Source organism: Monodelphis domestica, chromosome 2 (assembly GCF_027887165.1).
Source record: "Monodelphis domestica isolate mMonDom1 chromosome 2, mMonDom1.pri, whole genome shotgun sequence".
In the NCBI taxonomy this organism is placed as follows: Eukaryota; Metazoa; Chordata; class Mammalia; order Didelphimorphia; family Didelphidae; genus Monodelphis; species Monodelphis domestica.
The window spans coordinates 216107231-216127457 of record NC_077228.1 but is presented as its reverse complement, the minus strand read 5'-3'; the positions used below and the strand labels follow the sequence as shown (position 1 = coordinate 216127457).

The 20227-nt window shown below is 41.9% G+C and overlaps 1 protein-coding gene across 2 annotated transcripts in view; it reads right to left on the bottom strand.

Annotated features, from left to right (window-relative positions):
* Nucleotides 1–20227, bottom strand: part of SDK2 (sidekick cell adhesion molecule 2) — a 491418-nt gene that overhangs the window by 86435 nt on the left and 384756 nt on the right. For both annotated transcript variants that reach the window (XM_056817207.1, XM_056817208.1), the window contains exons 19-27: nt 14362–14557; nt 14025–14123; nt 12193–12384; nt 8200–8321; nt 7499–7608; nt 7177–7327; nt 2993–3230; nt 1397–1512; nt 674–863 (exon numbers count right to left, since the gene is read on the bottom strand). In XM_056817207.1, coding sequence (XP_056673185.1) covers nt 674–863; nt 1397–1512; nt 2993–3230; nt 7177–7327; nt 7499–7608; nt 8200–8321; nt 12193–12384; nt 14025–14123; nt 14362–14557 — 1414 coding nt within the window. The remainder of the gene's footprint in view (nt 1–673; nt 864–1396; nt 1513–2992; nt 3231–7176; nt 7328–7498; nt 7609–8199; nt 8322–12192; nt 12385–14024; nt 14124–14361; nt 14558–20227) is intronic.

Genomic DNA, 20227 nt, shown 5'->3' with positions numbered 1-20227 from the left:
TTGAATGGTTTGCCTTTTCCTTCTCCAGCTTATTTGACAGATGAAGAAACTGAGGCCAATAGGGTTAAGTTGTGACCCTTTGGCCAGGGCCATAGTGAGTGAGTGTCTGAGGCTGGATTTGAACTCATATCTCCCCTGACTCCAGGCTGGGTTGTCTATCTACTGGGCCAACTAGCTGCCCCTGTTGCCCCTTAGCAAGTCACAGTCCAGGATGAACATCTCTTTAAATAGAATATCTAGCTCTTGAGAGGCAGCACTGGGTATTATACAGAGATCTGTCCTCAGAGGCAGGAAGCCTTGGGTTCAAGTTCCATCTCTAACACATCCTGGCACACATATTTTGACCCTGGGCAAATCACTTAACCGTTTGGTCTTCCAGGCCTCCTTCTAAAACTCTTAAGCTGAAGTTCCCTGCAATAAGATTATTTCTTTGTCAGTGAAAGCACAAGTCTAGTCTCCATCCTACTAATGCCCTTCATGAATCACAGCAGATAAATATTGCAGTCCCTGTAGGATAAGCTTGTTTCTCACTGCTGCTTTCTCTCCTGGAAAGCCAATTTTGGCAAATCTCCAGGGTCAAGCATCAATAAAGGGCAAAGGGCTGAGGAAGACTAGTCTAAAATGGAATATGGGATGAGTCTCAATTCCCAGAGTTCCTCAGATGTGTACTCACCATCATCTAGGGTCCTTTCCAGGATAGGTGGGGAGCTTGGGGTACCATCCCCAATTCGGGTAAAAGCCAGTACCTGGATCTCATAAAGCACATATCGGCCCAAGCCAGTGAGCTGGGCACTGAGAGATGAGTTTCCTTCCACTAGCCAGAACTGAGGCTGGGTGTCAGAATCTTTCTCTTTATACACCACCTGGTCAGACACCATGAAAAGTAGTGTTAGAGCTGTAGGGCTGCAGGAGCTAAGAAACCCCCAGTGGTCTCAACCCCTCCTCCTGGGTCCTGAAATAGGGAGAATGGCAGCCTTTGCATGATGTGGCAGATTTCCCAGGGATCTAAGAGGGGGTACCAAAGAATATAAACTTGATATTGAGGTGTTTAAAACTTTCTAGGCCCAGTATGGTATGGAGGAGAAATTCTCCCTCTTGTTTTCCAGAGGAGGAAACTAGACCAGAGAGGGATGGTAACTGGCTGGAGTCAATGGTAGAGATGAGGATGAGACTCAAGATTCCTGACTTACTGCTCCATATTTGTGGAATTGGAATCATCTTCAACCAGGGTGCAAGGGCCCTTTTGCCTTCCAACCCCCCTACCCAAATCCTCTTCCCCTAACAATAGAAAGTCCTAGACTGGGGATCCCAAGGAAGAAGGATAGCTCCTAACTGTGATGCTGCGGGTACTGAGACTCCAGACACCTTGCTTCTTTTTTCTTATGTTGGAACTCACCTTATAGCCCAGTACAAGCCCATTTCGGTCAGCCTCTGGGATTTCATTCCAGCGTACTAGCATGCTGCTTGAAGTGGTAGCCAGTGCAGACACATTGGTGGGGCCTGAGGAGGGAACTGTGGGAGGGGAAGCAGTGGAAGAAAACAGCTCAGTGCTGAAATTCATTTCCGTTTTGATGGGGGCGGTGTAGAAGGGCATCACAGAGAGGGGGGAAATACAGTCAACCTTTCACTAATGAAAGGGAGGAGAGGCAGAGGTAATTCCCCAATGGCAGAAAATTTCCACAATCACTTCTATTTGCTTTGGAATGCATTACATGCCTTTCCCACTAGAGACTTGTCTCCCTAATTATATTTTGTTTAGGTTAATATTAAAAGGAGTTTGCATGTCTTGAGAACATAATAACTGGTAGTAGGAGGGAGGGGACTCAGGCACTTGCTGGGCGTTCCACGGAGGTGAGCTCGGGATTGATAATTTGCCATGGCAAATCTATAAAGTGGATAATTCATGTGTGAATCACGGACAACTGACTGCAAGCTGGAAAGACATGAAATCCTAGCAATTGATCAAGAGTTTACTTTGAGGTGGGGAGAGTGAAGGTAGATCTCCATTCATTCTTGTGTTTTCTCGGAACCTCCCATTCCATGTTGTAGTCTTAATCTCTCTTAGACCCTTTAGGGAGAGTTAGACATCTTTAATGCTATGGTCAAGCTGTGGGCATAAAGATAGAGTCTGACTAGATTTTAAAAAAAATCCATTTAATTTTTTTCATTGAAGAAACTGATTTTTTTCTCTCTCTAACCTTACTCCCACTGAAGAAAAGCAAAACTGTTGTTACAAAAATGCATAGTCATTCAAAACAAATTCTCATTTTGGCCATGTTCATAAAAGGATGTTGTTCTGGGGAAATTGAGTCCCCCCCCTTTTTGTCATGAGGCAAGTAGCATGTTTCTTGGGACTAATCTTGTCTAGATTAGCAGCTCCCCCCATCTGAGGCAGATTGGACATCTAACTTGGAGCTGGGGTGCCAGGCCTGGGTTCAAATCTGATTTCAGATACTTTCTAGCTGTATGACCCTGGCCAAGTCACTTAACTCCCATTGCCTAGTCCTTGTTGCTCTTCTGTCTTAGAATTGTCACTAAGTCAAAAGGTGAAAGTTAAAAAAACAACAACCCCAAAACTGTGTATTCATCCACACTGGTATCTGTCTGAGGCAATTAGGTGGCTCTGTGGATAGAGAACCAGGACTAGAGGTAGGAGGTCCTGGGTTCAAATCTGACCTCAGACATTTCCTAGCTATGTACTCTGGGCAAGTCATTTAATTCCATTTTCCTAGCCCTTACTGTTCTTCTGCCTTAGAACACATATTTAGTATCAATTCTAGGAGGAAGGTAAGGTGATAAAATTAAAATAAAAAAAGAGAAAGCAGGTGCTCAGAAGAATATTATTCCATTTGGTTGAGAAATGACATGCAAATGGAATACAAATGAATGCTTTTGGTCCTTCTGACCCTGCTCTGTATAACAGCTCAGCTAACTGGGACAGCCCCCAGGCTGTGCCTATCAGGGTGGGGTAAGGGTATGGGAGGGGAAGTACCTGATTCTCTGGTCCTCCCCACAACGATCTGGCTCCAAGGTCCTGTCCCAATGGCATTAAAGGCCTGGACTTGTACTCGGTACTCAGTCCACTCTTCCAGGTCCTCGATGGTGTATTCTCGCTCGATCCGGTCATGGACCACATGGCTCAGGGTCTTGCCATGCCCATCAGATCGGGTGTACTTGATCTTATAGCCCACCGACTCCGGGTTCCCATTATACTCCATTTCTGGGAGAGGCTGTAGCAAAATGGGAGAGATGAAACAGAGACTGGAATATATACATGGCTTCCTTCTTATCTGCCATGTCCCATCCTTCCTCATCTTTAAGTGGCAGTAAGAGCCTTTCTTATCTAGGAGAGCTTTAAGATGAACCCAGATGGGGGAACTTAGGTGGCTCAGTAGCTGAAGTGCCAGGCCTGTGTGACTCTGGGCAAGTCACTTAACTCTCATTACCTAGCCCATGTCTCTCTTCTGCCTTGGAACAGATACTTAGTATAGAGTCTAAGAGAAAAGGTAAGGGTTTAAAAAAAAAGATAAACCCAGACCATTTTCTAACCTGCCCAGAGGAGGACAGATGTTCTCTCCTTGCCAAGTCCATTTTAGTAATACTGTAAATCTATATTATTTCTGTTGACCATATGTGTTTTTCCTATTAGATAGTGAAACCCTTTATGTCATAGACAGTATCTATTCTCTATTATGTATTGACTACATTTTTAGGTACCTTGTGGGTGCTCAGTGAAGCCTTGAGGACAGATGGAGTGGCTGGGAGAACCCTTATAGGGCCAGGTGTAATCATTTCTGTCCCCACCCAACTTCCCACCAAATATCCTTCAATCTGCCAGTAAATTATTAGGAATTTATTGATTGCAGCAATGTAGGAAGCCAGGTAGTAGTATATAGTGGATAGAATACTGAACCTAAGGTCAGGAAGACCTTAGCTCAAATCCTGCCTCAGACACTAGTTGTGTGACTCCAGGCAAGTCATTTAACCATTTCTACCTCGGTTTCCTCATCTGTAAAATCAGGATAGTAACAGCACCTATTTCTCAGGACTGTTGTGAGGATCAAATGAGATAATATTTGTAAACTTCTTTGTAAACCTTAAAATGCTATATAATTGCTGGCTAACATAGAATGATAATGATGATGATGATGATGAAATAGTTTCCACTAATTACCAGTTTTGGGAGAAGTTGGCTGAGGCAGTAGTAAAGAATATCCCTCTTTGTTAGGACTGTCTTTCTGTTTAACCTCAATTCCTGCAAAGCCCTATTCTTTCTGGTTCGGTTTATAATCTCAGTCATCCATGACTCTTTCCTCAAGCTTGACCCATAGCCCCCATATCCAATCAATTGTTAAGTTTTATAGATTATGCCTCCACAATATTGCTCACATCCATTTCTTGCCACTCACATGAACTCTACCCTTGTTCAGGCCCTCCTCTCCTCTCCATTGGACTATTTCAGTAAGTCTCTCTCTTTTCTTTCTTTTTCAACCTTTGCCTTCCCTCTTAAAATCAATACTATGTATTGGTTCCAAAGCAGAAGAATGGTAAGGGTTGGTCAATTGGAATTAAGTGACTTGCCGAGGCTCACAAAGCTAGGAGGTGTCTGAGGTCATATTTAAACCCAGGACCTCCCATTTCCAGGCTTGGCTCTCTATTCAGTAAGACACCTTGCACCCCCTTCAGTAAGTCTCTTACTTGGTCCTCCTACTTCCAGCATCTTGTCTTCCAGCTTCTCTCCACAAAGCTGCTAGAGTTATATTCCTAAAAATCATGGGTCTAATTATGCCATTCCCGTGCTAAAGAAGATTTGGTGGCTCCCTGTTACCTCTAGTCTCTTTGGCACTTTTTAAAACTCTTCATAGTTTGGCCCCAGTCTACTTTCCCAGACTTATTTCATATTACTTCCCCTCATACATTACATTTCAGCCAAACTGGCCTATTTAATGTTTCCTGAGCTTTGTGCTCTATAACCTGCCTATGTAGCTTTGCAAAGTATTGTTCTTCATGCTTGGAGTGTTCTCCTTCCCCCATCTCCGCTTCTTAGAAATCCAGCTAGGTCTTTATTAGTGTGAATAAGAAATCTTGTGAAGTGGTTGCTTTATTGGAATTTGTACTGCACTGGTCCACTGGGCTGGAACCAATCACTATATTTCACATAATTATAACTTTAAATAGTGCAAATTTGAATACATGTGAACTTCACAGATTCATTATTTGCACCAATCAGGACCTCCCTGCCCTAGCTCCCTTTCAGGCTCTTGGCTTCTACAAGAGGTCTTTTCTGATCTTTCTAACTGTTATTGTTCTCCATCTTCACAAATTAGGATCATAGAAACATAGAGTTAGAGCTGAAAAGGGAAGCTTCAATGCCAATGAATCGAATACCCTCACTTTCCAAATCAAGAAACTGAGGCTGAAAAAGGTCAAGTGACTATCTAAGAGTTATATAGCTGAGAAGAATCTATGGCAAGATAAAATACAGATCATCCCCAATCCTTTATATAGAATTTGTATTTCCTTATCCTTATATATGCTGTCTCCTCTTAGTAGAATATGAATTCCTCCAGGGCAGGGACCCGCTCACCTTGCGTCCCCGGGATGTGCCACCTTAACAGCATTTAATAAATGTTTGATGAATTGAATTGTTAGAGCTCAAGGAGGGGTCATCTGTCTTGTGTCTAATGATTTGGCTGGTGGGGTTGAATATCCAGCACACTTCTGATTTGGGATTGTTTCCTTGGATGTTAACAAAATACTGCTTAAGAAATGTCTTTGCTCTTAAGCTGACACAGCATGTGGTGGATGACTGTAGGTGGTGTGGATATAGGGTATTCAGACTTCCCATCCAATTCTGGAGATTGCTTCTGAATGTAGACTTGAGATACAAGTGTGTCGTTACTTTGTATGGGTAGCTTTGGTCTCAAGTTCATCCTCTTCCTTAGTTATTCCATCTTCTGGCCCCTTTAGAACAGTGCCAGATGCCCTTAGACCTCTTCATCCATAACATTCACTCACAAAACCCCTTCTTTCCATCTCTTACCCTGCAACCTCTCCTCACTGTCTTTTACTTCGCCCATCTGCCACATAAAGCCTCCCTCCTCCCAACCCTTTGCTCATGAAAATACTTAGTGAAACAGACCAAAGACCATTAGGATGGCAATTGATGGGATTGCTAAGAGGCAGAAGGAGCTTTATTCCCATGATCTGGTACCTGCGAAGGAAAGGTAACGGGCCGTGCACCATTAAGTGAAGCTAAGAGTTGCCCAGGGCCTTCTACTAAGTCAGTGATTACTCTTTTATTCCCCTCTACTCTCCCTTGGGTATTAGAGGGTTTAACCTTTCATCTCTTGGCACACTTAAAGCCCTGTGAAGTATGGAAGGGGGCAGCTGACTTTCGGAGGGGTCCAAACATTGCTTTGGAAGGAAGAGTTACAGAATGTGAATAAAGTATTAAAAGAGTGTCTTCAAGATGTGGGTACCTCATCTCACTGAAGCTAATAATCATCCCATGAAGTGTGTCATATAAGCATTATCATTCCCATTTTATAGATGAGAAAACTGAGGCTCAGATAGAAGTAATTTGCATACAGCCACACATTTAGAAAATGATGGGCAAAGGATTCAAACTCAGGTTATATGTACATACCCATATATACATATATATTCTTTTTTATAGAGTTTTTTAGAATAGAGATACAAATGTTATTACTTTTATGACGAGTCATATAAGAGCAATATTCAGGAACAGGGATAGTGTTATTCTTGATTCCCCTGAATTCTAGTGCCTAATCTTTCCCAATCACTTTGTATCTATTTAGTATATGCTTCATGTTTACAAGTTGTCTCCCTAGGCTAAATTGGTAACCTTGTTGAGGTTTGTTTCCCTATACCTGGTTCACAGCAGGTGCTTAATAAATGTTTGTGGATGGATTAAAAAGGGGACATAGGTATGCATGAACAGAGGGTCTTTGGAAGCAGAAAACCATCTCTATTTCCCTCTCTGAAAGCAGAATGTTCTCTGCCTAGTGCTGAATTCTGGTGGGCACTTGGAGCTCCTGTCATGCCTGTATCCTCTCCGGGTACCAATTAGTGATAACACCTTTGCAGAGATTCATAAGCTCTAGGGACATCATTCCCCTACTCCCCCCATCCCCTCCCAGGAGTCTGTCTCACCATCCAGCGCAGCCAAAGGCTAGTCTCACTGGCCGTACGCAGGGTCACGTTGCCAGGTGCCATGTCGGGTGGAGCCTGGAGGGTTTGGATCTTGCGAGAGGGTTGGCTGGGGGGGCTGGTGCCCACAATATTCACCTGGCGCATGCGGAAGCTAGGGGTAGGGGAAGGGAAAGGGGAGCATGAGAGACCTAATGAGGATGATGAGCAAATTGCCCCCAAAGGGGAGGACCAGGGCTGTACCCCTCAAAACCAGCTTCCCATCCCTTGTTCCCCTCATGCCCAAATCCCTTTCACCTTGGTCTTGCCCCTTTGCCCGCTTTACCTGTAGAAGGTGTAGGGGTTGAGGTTGGGCACCTCCATGGAGCGGGCATCAGGCTCATTTGCCAGTTGGTGGACCAGGAGCCATTCTTCTCCCTCACCCACCACTCCCACCTGAGAAAGGGGAGGGACCGTCAGACCAGAAAAGAGAAAGCACCGCTCAGTCACCCAGTGGTATTCTCCGGGAGCTCTGAGTCTGTCCCAGAATCCCATGGATGCTCAGGGTTTTCTGCTTCTGCTCAGGGTTCAAGGTGTAAACCCCAGGACTCACTTTGTGGATAGTAAGAAGCAGGCCTCCAGTGTGGTCCCTTTATTCCTGGACCCTAGAATGTGACTTTTCAGCATGACTGTGAAATATTCTTTAGCTACTTCAGTAATGTTGCTGGCTGGTGCTTTAGGAAGCAAGGGAAAAATCCAACCAGTTCCCCCTTCCTCAGACTGGTACTGGCACACGAGAGTTAGAGGCAGATCGGGAGGGAGGAGGGGTTTTGGTGGATCGAAAGTTTTTAGTGCATTTGAACATTTGGTATGTCAACCTCTACATATGTTCTACATACAAATCATCAGGGATGATTTTGCAATGAAAAGTTTAGGCATTCATTACAATAGGGTTCTAGCCCAATTCTTATGGGCAAGATTGGACATGGGGCTTACTTGTCTTGGGCATGCAGGATAAAGATGGAAATCCTCTTTGCCTGGAATTACCTGTGCTTCCACCAGCCAACGGGAGATAGATGTTTTCCCATCATAACCAGGTCTAAATTGTAAAGTCACAGAGCGGGGGCCAATGTTGGAGATGCCCAAGTTGGTGGGGGGTCCAGGAAGTTCTGAAAGGAAAAAAAACCCCAGTGAAATTATATAGGAAGGGAGAGAGATCTATTGTCTATGCCCCCAAATCAAGACTATACTGAGTTTCCTCTTTAAATCACACCTGAAAGCCTCTTTGGAGTTTATAAAGTCTTAGATTTAGAGATGGATGGGACTTTGAGAGTAATCAGACTCAACTCCCTATTTTTACAGATGAGATGAAGAAGAAGAGTGTTAAGGGCTAGGCAATGTAACATTTTCTAGCTATGCCTCAACCCCAATTTCTTAGATGAGGATGAGGAAATTGAAGCCCAGAATCCCATGGAAGTAAAGCACCTGAGACAGGATTTGAACTCAGGTTTTCCTGACTTCCATCACTCTATCCACTGGTCAGCACTATTTGGGCCCGCTTTGACCCTTCCATTTCATAGTTACAGTTGTATTTTTATTGTGTACTTTTTACTTTCTAAGGGCTGAATGAATGTCTGGACACATTCTGACTACTCTCACTAGTAGATTCTTCCTCAAGATAAAGGATCTTGGGGAAAAGAAGATGCCTTGAGTCTCAGACATCTGTGATTCTTGTAGTTTCAGGTTTTTCCCTCAGCTAGTTTCTCATGGTGGGATGGGGTGGGTGTAAAACTGGCACTTTGGGAACTTTGCATGAGCTAATTGAGAATAAGAACTCAAACCCTAAGGCCAAGAAGTATTTACTCTTCATTTTATAGTCACTGGAATAGACTGGTGAATGGTCAGGGAGCATTTGTGGACTGGTGGCATTTTTTAAGCTTACCTGTGTGAAAGGCTGACTTGGTGTTTGTTGTCTGTCTTTCATTTTTGAAGAGGACCAATGACGTCACAAGGTGATGTGAATTGTGCATGGATTAGATTTTAGTGAGGCAGAATTGAACAAAATTGAAGGCCAACCTAATAATATCTAAAAGGGATTGGGACAGGTTGTACCTTGCTGCAATAGGGGCATAATTTGGAGGCTTTTATAGCAATCAGAGTTCTATAATAGCTCCGGATCATGATTGTTTGGGGTGTGGTATCAAAACTTGACAGTTAATATTCCAAATCAATGGCTTTGACCCTCTATAGTTATTCTAACAAGACATTAGGTACCCTTAGAATCAAAGTATTTCAGGATTAGAAGGGACTTCAGGTGTATAAAGAAAAATTCCTTCCTTCGTTGCTTTCTTCATTCCTTTGTTCCTTCCTTCCCCTTCTGCCTTAGAGGCTAAGTATTAATTCTAAGGTAGAAAAGGGGCTAAGAAATTGGGGTAAAGTAGCTTGCCCAGGGTCACATAGCTAGAAAATGTCCGAGGTCACATTGCTTAGCCCTTAACACTCCTCTGCCTTGGAACCAGTATACTGTATCGATTCTAAAATAGAAGGTAAGGGTTTAAAAAAGAAAATCATGCCTTCAATCAAGTTTGTTAAAGTCTTTCCTATAATGTAGTTCTCAGAATCAAACACAGAATTCCAAATATGATTCAACCATGGTTGCAAATAGTGTGATGGAACTGGAAGTGACCCTGAAGACCATCTAGCTCAGAGGTGCCAATCATGTGGACACTTGTGGCCCCCAACACTCTGGAGTGTGGCTCAAACCAGATTAAAATGTAATTGGGGGAGCTAGATAGTACAGTGGAAGAATGCTATGCCTGGAGACAGGAGGTCCTGGGTTCAAATCTGGCCTCAGATACTTCCTAACTGTGTGACCCTGGACAAGTCACTTAACTCCCATTGCCTAGCCCCTACCACTCTGCCTTGGAACCAATTCACAGTATTGATTCTAAGACAGAAGGTAATTTAAAAATATTTAGTACAATAATTAAAAATAAAATAAAACATAGATAATGCCTGGAATTACCTGTGCTTCCACCAGCCAACGGGAGATAGATGTTTTCCCGTCATAACCAGGTCTAAACTGTAAAGTCACAGAGCGGGGGCCAATGTTGGAGATTTAGCTTTCTGAGTTCAAAACTGGCCTCAAACACTTACTAGCTATGTGACCCTGGGCAAGTCTCTTAACTCTGCTTGCCTCAGTTTCCTCATTTGAAAAATGAGCTAGAGAAGGAAATGGCAAACTACTCTAGGATCTCTGCCAAGAAAATCCCAAATGGGGACACAAAGAGTCAGACACAACTGAAAAAAGTGACTGAACAACACTGTTACTATGTGGTTATCTTTCTTTCTTTCTTTTTTTTTTAACCTTTACCTTCTGTCTTGGAATCTATACTGTGTATGGGTTCCAAAGGCAGAAGAGAGGCAAGGGCTAGGCAATGGGGGTCAAGTGACTTGCCCAGGGTCACACAGCTGGGAAGTGTCTGAGGCCAGATTTGAACCTAAGACCCCCTCCTGTCTCTAGGTTTGGCTCTCAATCCCCTGAGCTACCCAATTGCCCCCACTATGTGGTTTTCTAAGTCAATATATAGCCCCTTGTGTATGGTTTAGTGGCCCCTGGATCTATTTAAATTTGACACCACTTGGACTTGCCCAACCCTTTTGTTTCATATCTTGTTTATTCTGGATACTGTGCCCCTAGTAACACATCCCAAAATAATATTAGTGTTTGGGGCTCTGTGTGTCGCCCTGCTGACTCATCTTAAGCTTGCACTCCTCTCCAACCCCCACCCTTAGGCAACTGACCTTTGACTCCCAAGGGGAAGACTTCATTATCATCCTTATATTTTATTTTACTGATTTTGGTCCATTGTTCAAACCCATTGGGAGCTTTCTGGATCCTGATCCTGTCATCCATCATGTTATTATCCCTCCCAGCTTTGTGTTATCTGCAAAGCTGAAAAGCATGTCACCAAAGCTTCCATCCATGTCCCCGATAACAGAACAGGGCCAAAGACTGGTCCCTGGCTTATGCCGCTACATGACACCCTCCGTGTTTATATAAATCCATTAATCACTTATCCTTGGGCTCGGTCATTCTAATACATCCAAGGGTACTCTCATCTGCCCTACTTTGCTCCGCCATGTCCACAAAGACAAGATGAGAGTTCTTTCATTGAACTGGTGAGGTCAGACCTTGAAACTTTATAAAGAAGCAACCACATGCCATGGAGAATAGAGTGATAGCTTCAGAATGAGGAAGATCTGAGTTCAAATCCTGCCTCAGACACTTACTAGTTGTGGGAGCCTGGGCAAGTCATTTAACCCCTATTTCTTTATCTGTTTCTTTATCTGTAAAATGGGGATAAAACCAGTACCTACCTCACTGGATAGCTGGCAGAATAAAATGAAGATAACATTTAATTTTAACACTTATATAACATATATGGTACAATGTAAATAGATATGTATTTATAATATTTACCTAATGTATATAAAGTGCTTTTAAAACACAATGTAGGGGGCAGCTGGGTGACTCAGTGATTTGAGAGCCAGACTTAGAGATGGGAGGTCCTGGGTTCAAATCTGACATTAGACACTTCCTAGCTGTGTGGCCCTGGGCAAGTCACTTGATTCCCATTGCCTAGCCCTTACCACTCTTCTGCTTTAGAACCAATATACAGTATTGATTCTAAGACGGAAGGTAAGGGTTTAAAAACATGCAATGTAAATATTATTATTATTATTATTATTATTATAACACATGGTCCAGGGTCTAGTGGGATAAAGTGGGGCTCTTCTGGAGTACAAAGGAGTGTGTACTCTGTGTCCTGTACTATTGTTTTGTGAGCGGCAGGTACAGGAAAAGCATTATTACTAGGATACGCTCTGTATCCTGGAATTATGGGGACAGGATATCCTCAAGGGAGTCAGAAGGCCCTAGAAGAAGCCATCTAATATTTCTAGGAGAGAAGAACATTCTTTGTTGGATTCCTGGGTGGCAGAATGACACCTGAGGTGGTTTTGCTTTTGCCAACTTACCTGGAGGGACCCCAGAGGAGATGGTAGAGGCTGAGACTTGCCCTTGGCCCTTTGAAGTCATAGCTGCCACTTCAATAGTATAGGTGGTAAGGGCAGTTAGACCAGTGACACGGTATTCCAGGGTAACATTGGGCAGGTAATGTGTTACCCGGGTGTTGGTGCGGTTGTACTCTTCCCAGGAGATCCGGTATCCTAGGGGGAAAAATAGGGAAGGGGATATGTAACTATGAGCTTCTAGGAAGGTTAGACCCAGCTTTCCCACCTGATAAAGACCCTCCTCAAGGAAAATTGGGCATGTAATCCAAGGGCCTGGAAGAATGGATTATCTGCTTTGTTTGTACTTTTCAGGTATAAAGGAAGGACAGCGGGTGGCAGATATTTGAATGTCTGGATACTTTGTCCAGTGACCTGTAATTCTGTCTGGAGGTGCTCTTTGGTCTATTTCTGTGTTTTGCTCATGCTTTTACCTAAATCTAGAACAAATTCTCCCTTTCTCCTTAATCTGTTGATGTTCCTAACATCTTACCAGATTCAATTTAGATGCCACCTCTCCTATGAAGCCTTCTTTGATCAGCCTTCCCTCCCCTAAGTGGGAGAGTTCTTTAGTTCTTTAAGTTCTTATAGTTTTTTTAAGTTTCTTATTACTTTGCCTGGGTCTTTCATACATGCTTTTTACATATATCCTTTCACTCTATTAAACTGCAGACTCCTTGAGAGCTAAGACTATCTTTTTATCCCTTATTCCTAGAATAAGACTTTGCTCATAGTAGGTGCTTAATAAATGTTTGTTGCTTGTCCATTGGATGATTCCTCTCACCATGGGGAAGTGAGAGGCATTGGCATCTTTTTTTTAGGCACCAATCATCAACCCGGCTATTAGCAGTTAGGATAGAAGGGATCAAATGTGGGCACCTACTGAGCTATCATGGCAGCTGCAGAAAAGGATTTAGAGGCTCATGGCAGTCATACCAATGACAAAAAAAGAAAAGGCAGAAAAGCCAGATATTTTTAATGGGAAATTCTGGGGAATGTTATTGAGTGGAGACAAAGAGAATTCTAATCCTTAATTTCCTTATCTGCAAAATGGGGATAATAATAGACTTGATTCATGAGTTGTTATGATGAACAAAAGAGAAAAGAGCTCTGCAAACCTTAAAGGATTATATAAATGTTGTCTACTCTTAACGATTTTCAGCCTATACTTCTATTTTAGCTCTTTTTTTTCTTCCTATTTTTAGTAAGAACTCTAAGATGGAAGGGCAAGGGCTAGGCAAATGAGATTAAGTGACTTGCCCAGGGTCACACAGCTAGAAAGTGTCTGATGCCAGATTTGAACCTAGGTCTTTGAGACTCTACACCTGGGGCTCTATGCACTGAACTACCTAGTTGCCCCATGTTCGAGATCTCTTAATCAAAACTCTCCCTATGAAGCTACCTTGATTCTGCCCTTGGGTCCCTGGACTTTTGATTGGTGATCTTCTCTTGCCCTGAATCAGATCTCCAGTCATTTCTTGGTCTGTGCCATGCATCTGACTCTTCCCCCATTTTTTAGCTGTTTTTGATGTTTTGTTGGAGTCTTTCCTCATTAGATTGTGGACTGTCTGGCTTCCTTGTCTTTGTATCCCCAGTGCTTAGCACAATGTCTGGCACATTGGAAGTACTTCATAAATGCCTTCTCATTATTTCTCTGGATATTTTTAAAGTAGGGTGGCAGGCTGGTGGTGTATTAAGGAAGCCTGATCCAGAAGTAGGCAGAAAGATTAGATAACCTTTTGAGAAACTATTGTCCAGCCCTGGTAGATTCTGGGACTCTAAGGAAGGATTGGACCCACCAGTGAGGATGCCGTTCCTCTCCCCAGGTTCTTGCCAGCTGACCTTCAGGGAGGTGTCCAGGATTTCATTGAAGCTGAGGTGTCCCACAGGGCCAGGCACTGTTCTCAGAAAAAAAGCCAAAACAACCCCAAATTCCCACCCCCCAAACACAAGGAAAATTAGAACCAGAGAGTGAATGTTTTACAAAGAGACAAGATTGTGATCTAGGTTGAGTTGGAGATGACATAATAGGAAAATTAAAATAATGGATGTCCCATCGCCCAGAAGAACCCAGTCAACCTTTAGGAAGAAAAAGTGGTGGAGGTGGGGTACTAGAGGAGGGACTGGGGTACATACCGTCCTCATGAGTGCGCACCAGCTGGGGCAAACTGCGGGGACCATCTCCAGGTGTGGTGAAGCACAGGACAGAAGTAAAGTACTCTGTGAATTTCTTTAGGCCTGACACAAAGCCCACGTGGATGCTGTCCTGAAAGTTGGGCCTGGCTGTCACCATGGTTACTTCTTCTTCTTGCTCAGGCTCCCAGGCGATCAACTGGGGAAGACGGGATGCTCAGTATGTCAGGTGAGATAGGATGAGTTCTATCACACAGATCAAGCTCAGCCTTAAGGAGGCCTGGCTACTTGGCAGAGATTCCAGGTCCTCAAACCATTGCTGCCCCTTCTTTCCATTAGGAGAGTTCAAAAAGAATAGATTTCCATCATCTCCTTCCCTCTCCCACACTATATTTTTGCTTTAGAGGAGTCTCATCTTGATGTTAGGCTTAAGTTGTCTCATTTTTCCCTTAAATTCTTATCTTCCATCTTAGAATCAATACTGTGTATTGGTTCCAAGGCAGAAGACCAGTAAAGGCTAAGCAATGGGGGTTAAGTGACGTGCCCAGGGTCACATAACGAGGAAGTATATGAAGCCATATTTTAACCCAGGATCTCCCATCTTAAGACCTGACTCTCAATCCACTGAGCAACCTAGCTGCCCCTGTGTTGTCTCATTATTAAAAAATTGACTTGTAGGCATTTGGAGCTTCTAGCCTGAGATTAATGCTAGTTCTTTTGAAAATATTCTAGCTTCAGATTATACAGAGCTGGGTTTCAGTCAAAAAAACCCCTCTTAGACTGGAAGTTGCAAGTAGCCCTCTTTCCTAATCACTTTCTATAGCCTGTGCCATTTAGCTGCTAGCTTCCCCCTTTTCTCCTCCCTCCTTCTCCTCTTCCACTTTCCATCTCACTCTCCTGTTTTCCAGTCATTTCATCTGTCTCTCAGGATGACAGCTGGTCCCTGAGATTTCCTCATTTATTCGAAGTTGATTAAATATCAATTAATGATGAAAAGCAACACTTGATGAGTTTTAATAAGCATGAGTATTTATAGATATAAAACAATACCGCGGCCAATGTCTCCTGATTAACTCATGATTCTAACAATGCTTAATCTTCTCCCTTTCATGGTCTTATGTTTATAAACCATGTTTTGGCATTTAATTAGTATTGTGCAAAATAGCCTATAGCGAGTTAATTAGATACTAATTAGACCCTAAAAATACTAATCAGAAATACTAAATGGCATTTAATAAGTATGTTAAACATCCTCCTTATTCTAGTTATCTTGTTTTGTGGCAATTAAATTGCCAAACTTCTTTTGAGTAGATTAAGAAGCAAGTTTAATGTTTTAATTCAATTTAATTTATGCAAATTTGAATTAATTATGAATTAGAATTAATTACATAGTACCTAAGCCTTTGCTCTCCAGTAAGTGTTAAATCTTGGTAAATATTTTATTAGGCATGGACCAATTAGAATAATGACTGTTTTAAGAGATTGTAAAGTGTGTGTGGGAAGGTGTCCGACAGATTTCGTCTCATGATTTTGTCAGTAAAAATGATCCAGAAATGAACAGACGCATTTAAGGAAATGAGATTTTAAGGAGAAACAATATTGACTTTATAAGGCTGCAGTTCCATGCTTGAAGTCTAAGATGGCGGCTGTAGTTTTGTCCTTCTGTTTGCATAGGGTTAGGGGATGAAGCACTCCTTTTCTGTCAGTAGGACTGGGATCTCTATTTCATAGACTGGAGGTGAGCAGCAGTAAGAGAGGGAAAGGAGTATTACACACCTGATCATGGTTCACGTCTATTTAACTGTGGAGGACGTTGACTCAGATAACAGGCACAGGCCAGTTAGGCTAAGAAGGAGAATGTTGGGCAGGATCTGAATGGAAGGCTTTGGGGATAGTATGAATCTAATCATTTCAGATTGCTTTTCTTAAATGTCTGGAACAGTTCTTGAAATTCTCCTTCTCCCAATAACCCTCTCCCACTTGATTGGGCTGGTGAGGGGAAGGGAAGGAAATCTTTCCCCAGCCTCATCTTACCAGGCAAACGTAGGCACCATACTGTTTCCACCAGAGCAGCATCACCTAATTTAGGGCTCTGGGTAATCACATAAGCCCAGATGAAATGATGTTTTCCGTAGCATGCCTGTATTTTTCTTTTTCAGTTCAATCCTATAATTTCATATTCGTGGGGTATTCCTGGTATGGTCACTTCACACAAATAAGCAACTTGTATGCGTTATAATCTGGATAGTCAGTTGGGATACAGAGAGGGTAAATGACTTGCCAATGGCCCAACAACTAGTATAGAAGTGCCCACATAGGCATATACATACATGCTACACACACCTATTACCAGTGGAAAAGGTTGGGTCAAAGAACCAGCATGGACTGTGTATACAAACACAAATATGCTCACATGGCTCTTTAAACAAATACATCTACATCTACATATGTAAAAACATACAGGGTATCCCAAAAGTCTTTGTGTGGCTTTAAGCTATTGAATATTTATGGAATATTCTGTATATGTGTACATTTATACATACATGCACACATATATATACACAAAACACATGCACACACATACAGATATATCCATGTGTATATACATACTTATATTTAATATGCTATATAATATAGACCATATTATTTAAATTATTATAAAAATATAGTATAATTATAGAAAATATGCTATACACATAATATTATATATTGCCTATTTATTACTATATAATATGTATATATGCATATGTTATATACACATAAACATTAATATTCAATTAATTATATCATACATATAATAAAATTAATATAATTAATATTAAATACAACACAATACATATACTATATTATATACAAACTATATAGAATGTATTATATACACATTATATATATGCATACATATGTACACAATATTTATATATAGAAATTTATAAACACATATATAGATGCATATGAACACATAGATAAATACATATATGATATATTAAGATATATGTAAATCTATATACAAATAAAAAAATGTATAAAAGCACCTTGGATAGCTAGGTAACACAGTAGATGAAGTGCTAAAATTTGAGTTAGGAAGACCTGAGCTCCAGTTCTTTCTCAGACACTTACTAGCTATGTGGCCCGAGTAGCTTAGGCTCTAAGCATCTCTTTCCTTATCTGTAAAATGGGGATTGTAATATCTCCTACCTTACAAGGCTGTTGTGAGGACCAAATGAGATAATACTCATAAAGCAGCACATAAATGGTAGCTGTCACTATGATGTGTGGGCATTTATATTTATATACACATTTATTTATAAAAAGGGTCCGTTGACACAACACCAAACTTTTACTACCCCTGTATGTGTCTATTTCTTTTTTCCTCCCTGCTGAATATTCAGTCTTCTGTTCTTCATCTGAAACAGCATCTTTCTTACATTCAAGGAGGTGGGTGGTTTGGAAGACTCTCCCAGAGGGCAGAACCCCCAGGCTTGTATTCTTGGATTTTTTTTCATGGCATCGTGGAATGACCATTGGGTTTGGAATCAAAAGACTTGTGCTTGAGTACCAGCTGCGATACTTCTTAAATGTCTGACTCTCACTAAGTCATTTAAACCTCTTGATTCTTCATTCACTCCCCTGTAAAACGGTTAATGCACTGACTACCCCAGAGAAGGCAATTTGTAAATGACATAAATAATGCCACAGGAATGTAGGCTATTAATATTGGTATTGATGATATGGTGTTAATAATAGCATATTGATAATACAGTAGGAATGTTAGTGGCCAGAGGGCTTGGCCACTGCCCAGTAGCCTGGCCTCTTGGAGCTCAGTTTAACCTGCTTATGGGAGGTCATCCCACTTAGATCGAGAGGGCAGAGCTTAGCTTACAACCGGTGCACCCTTCAAATCACTGTCAATGGGATTCAGTATCCTTTGCCTATAAATGAGGGAATTGTATGAACTCTTACTGTACAGCACATAAGAATATCAATTAAGTGCTTATTGAAGGTTTTTCTACAATGGCGAAAAAATACAATGCTGAAGAGAAACTGATCTTCTCATCTTAACAACAGTTCTTGTCCTCTTCTGGATTGCTGACTTTCCAATCTTTTGAACTCTCCATGGTAGATAATCAGGTGTTTCTGAACTGTTTGCTTTTGATCTGGGTAATCATAGGCTGAGACCTAACTGTTTTGGCCTCCTCAACCTGCCTCTCTGGCTCTACTGGGCCTCTTTTGCCTTTGAAGTTCCCTCTCCTATGGTCTCATTTGAAGCCCAGGGCTCCCGATTGGGCATGAAACTTTTATGCTGAAGGAAGCTAACTATTCCCAACTCAGTTACTTGGTGCAGGGACCTGACTTTTGCTTCCCTTCCCTCTTGAGTCTCAATTAAAAAGCCCTTCCCTGCTAGTGTCAAGAATAGTTTTATTGTTTCTGGTTTCATGGCCAAATGTTAACAGCTCTGTTTCTTGTCTCCTTCCCTGTGTAGGCCAGGAACTGCCTTTGACTCATATTCTGTAAACTTCCTTTGGGTGAGGTTGTCTGTGTGCCTGGAAGGTCTCTACATAAGTTAGGAAGCCCAGGAAGACAAGAGGGTCCTTCTTTGTTCTCAGAGCTGGAACTTCACATAGTTGTGTCTAGGGCAAAATTCAATTACAGAAGGGATAGGGAGGGCAACGGGGAAGACAGCTTTTCCTGCTGTAATTACATTTGCATGAAACCTCATCTTCCAGAAAAAGTGGCTCATTTCTCCTCTGGGTTTGGAGCAGAGGTGGACCTGGGAGAGGGATGCCGTGATGACAGGATCTTGAAGGTGAAGTCAGGGGAGCAATTGTGCTATATGCTACCAAAGCAGGGCTTGGAGATGATAGATATAGCAGGAAGGAAGGATGACTGTACTCCATTGACAACATAAAGCAAAACCCCACTTGTTGTTGTTGAGTTATTTCAGTCATAGTTAACTCTTCATAACTCCATTTGGAGTTTTCTTGGCAAAGATACTGTAGTAGTTTTCCATTCCCTTCTTTAGCTCCTTTTACAGATGGGGAAATTGAGGCAAACAGGGTTAACTGACTTACTCTATTTGCCCCATGTTAGTTATGACTTTGCCTTTATTTAGAGCTCTCTCCCCACTTTGCTCACTCATTCTAATGCTGTTAGCAAGATTTATTCTCCAGTCTAACTTCAATAGCCCTTACTGCCATAATCCCAAATCATAGCAATTATTAGAGAAACAATCATAGGTATTGCACACATGCAAATGTGCCCTTCACAGGAGATTCAGATGCCTGACAGATAAGATGGCAATAAATAAACCGCATCAAATAATTCAAGAACTGGAGATTCCATTTCTAGCTGGGCTGCTCATTGAAAGTGTTAGCTTATAACTTATTAAGTCACTCTTCTATTCTCAGTCCAAGTTTACTCAACTGTTGTGAGGAAGGACAACCCCCTATGTGAGGCTAAGAAGATCCTTTTTTTCAATCACCATAGTGAGAGAGTGAGAGCGCACTGGCTCCTCCCATGGTAAAGAAGGGGAAACTAAGTTACAGAGACCAGGACCTCTACCCTAGCTGTTCATCAGATCAAAGAAAGATACTCAAAGAACTGTGAGTAGTCTCTGGGGTAGAGCACAATCTCTACTTTTTGACAGAACTAAACATTTCATTTAAAAATCCAGGTCCCATTTCACCTAAGTCTCAGGGGATTTGACTAAAAATGAAGTTCACATTTTCTGCTACCTTGGCTTAAGCCTTGACCTGGGGTTGTGCTGGAGCCAATTTAGGGTGAAAATTCATACTTTTAAAAATCAGTGAATGCTATAAATCAGGACTTCATTTATTGTTTTGTTGACTATATAGACTTAAGAGACAGAGAA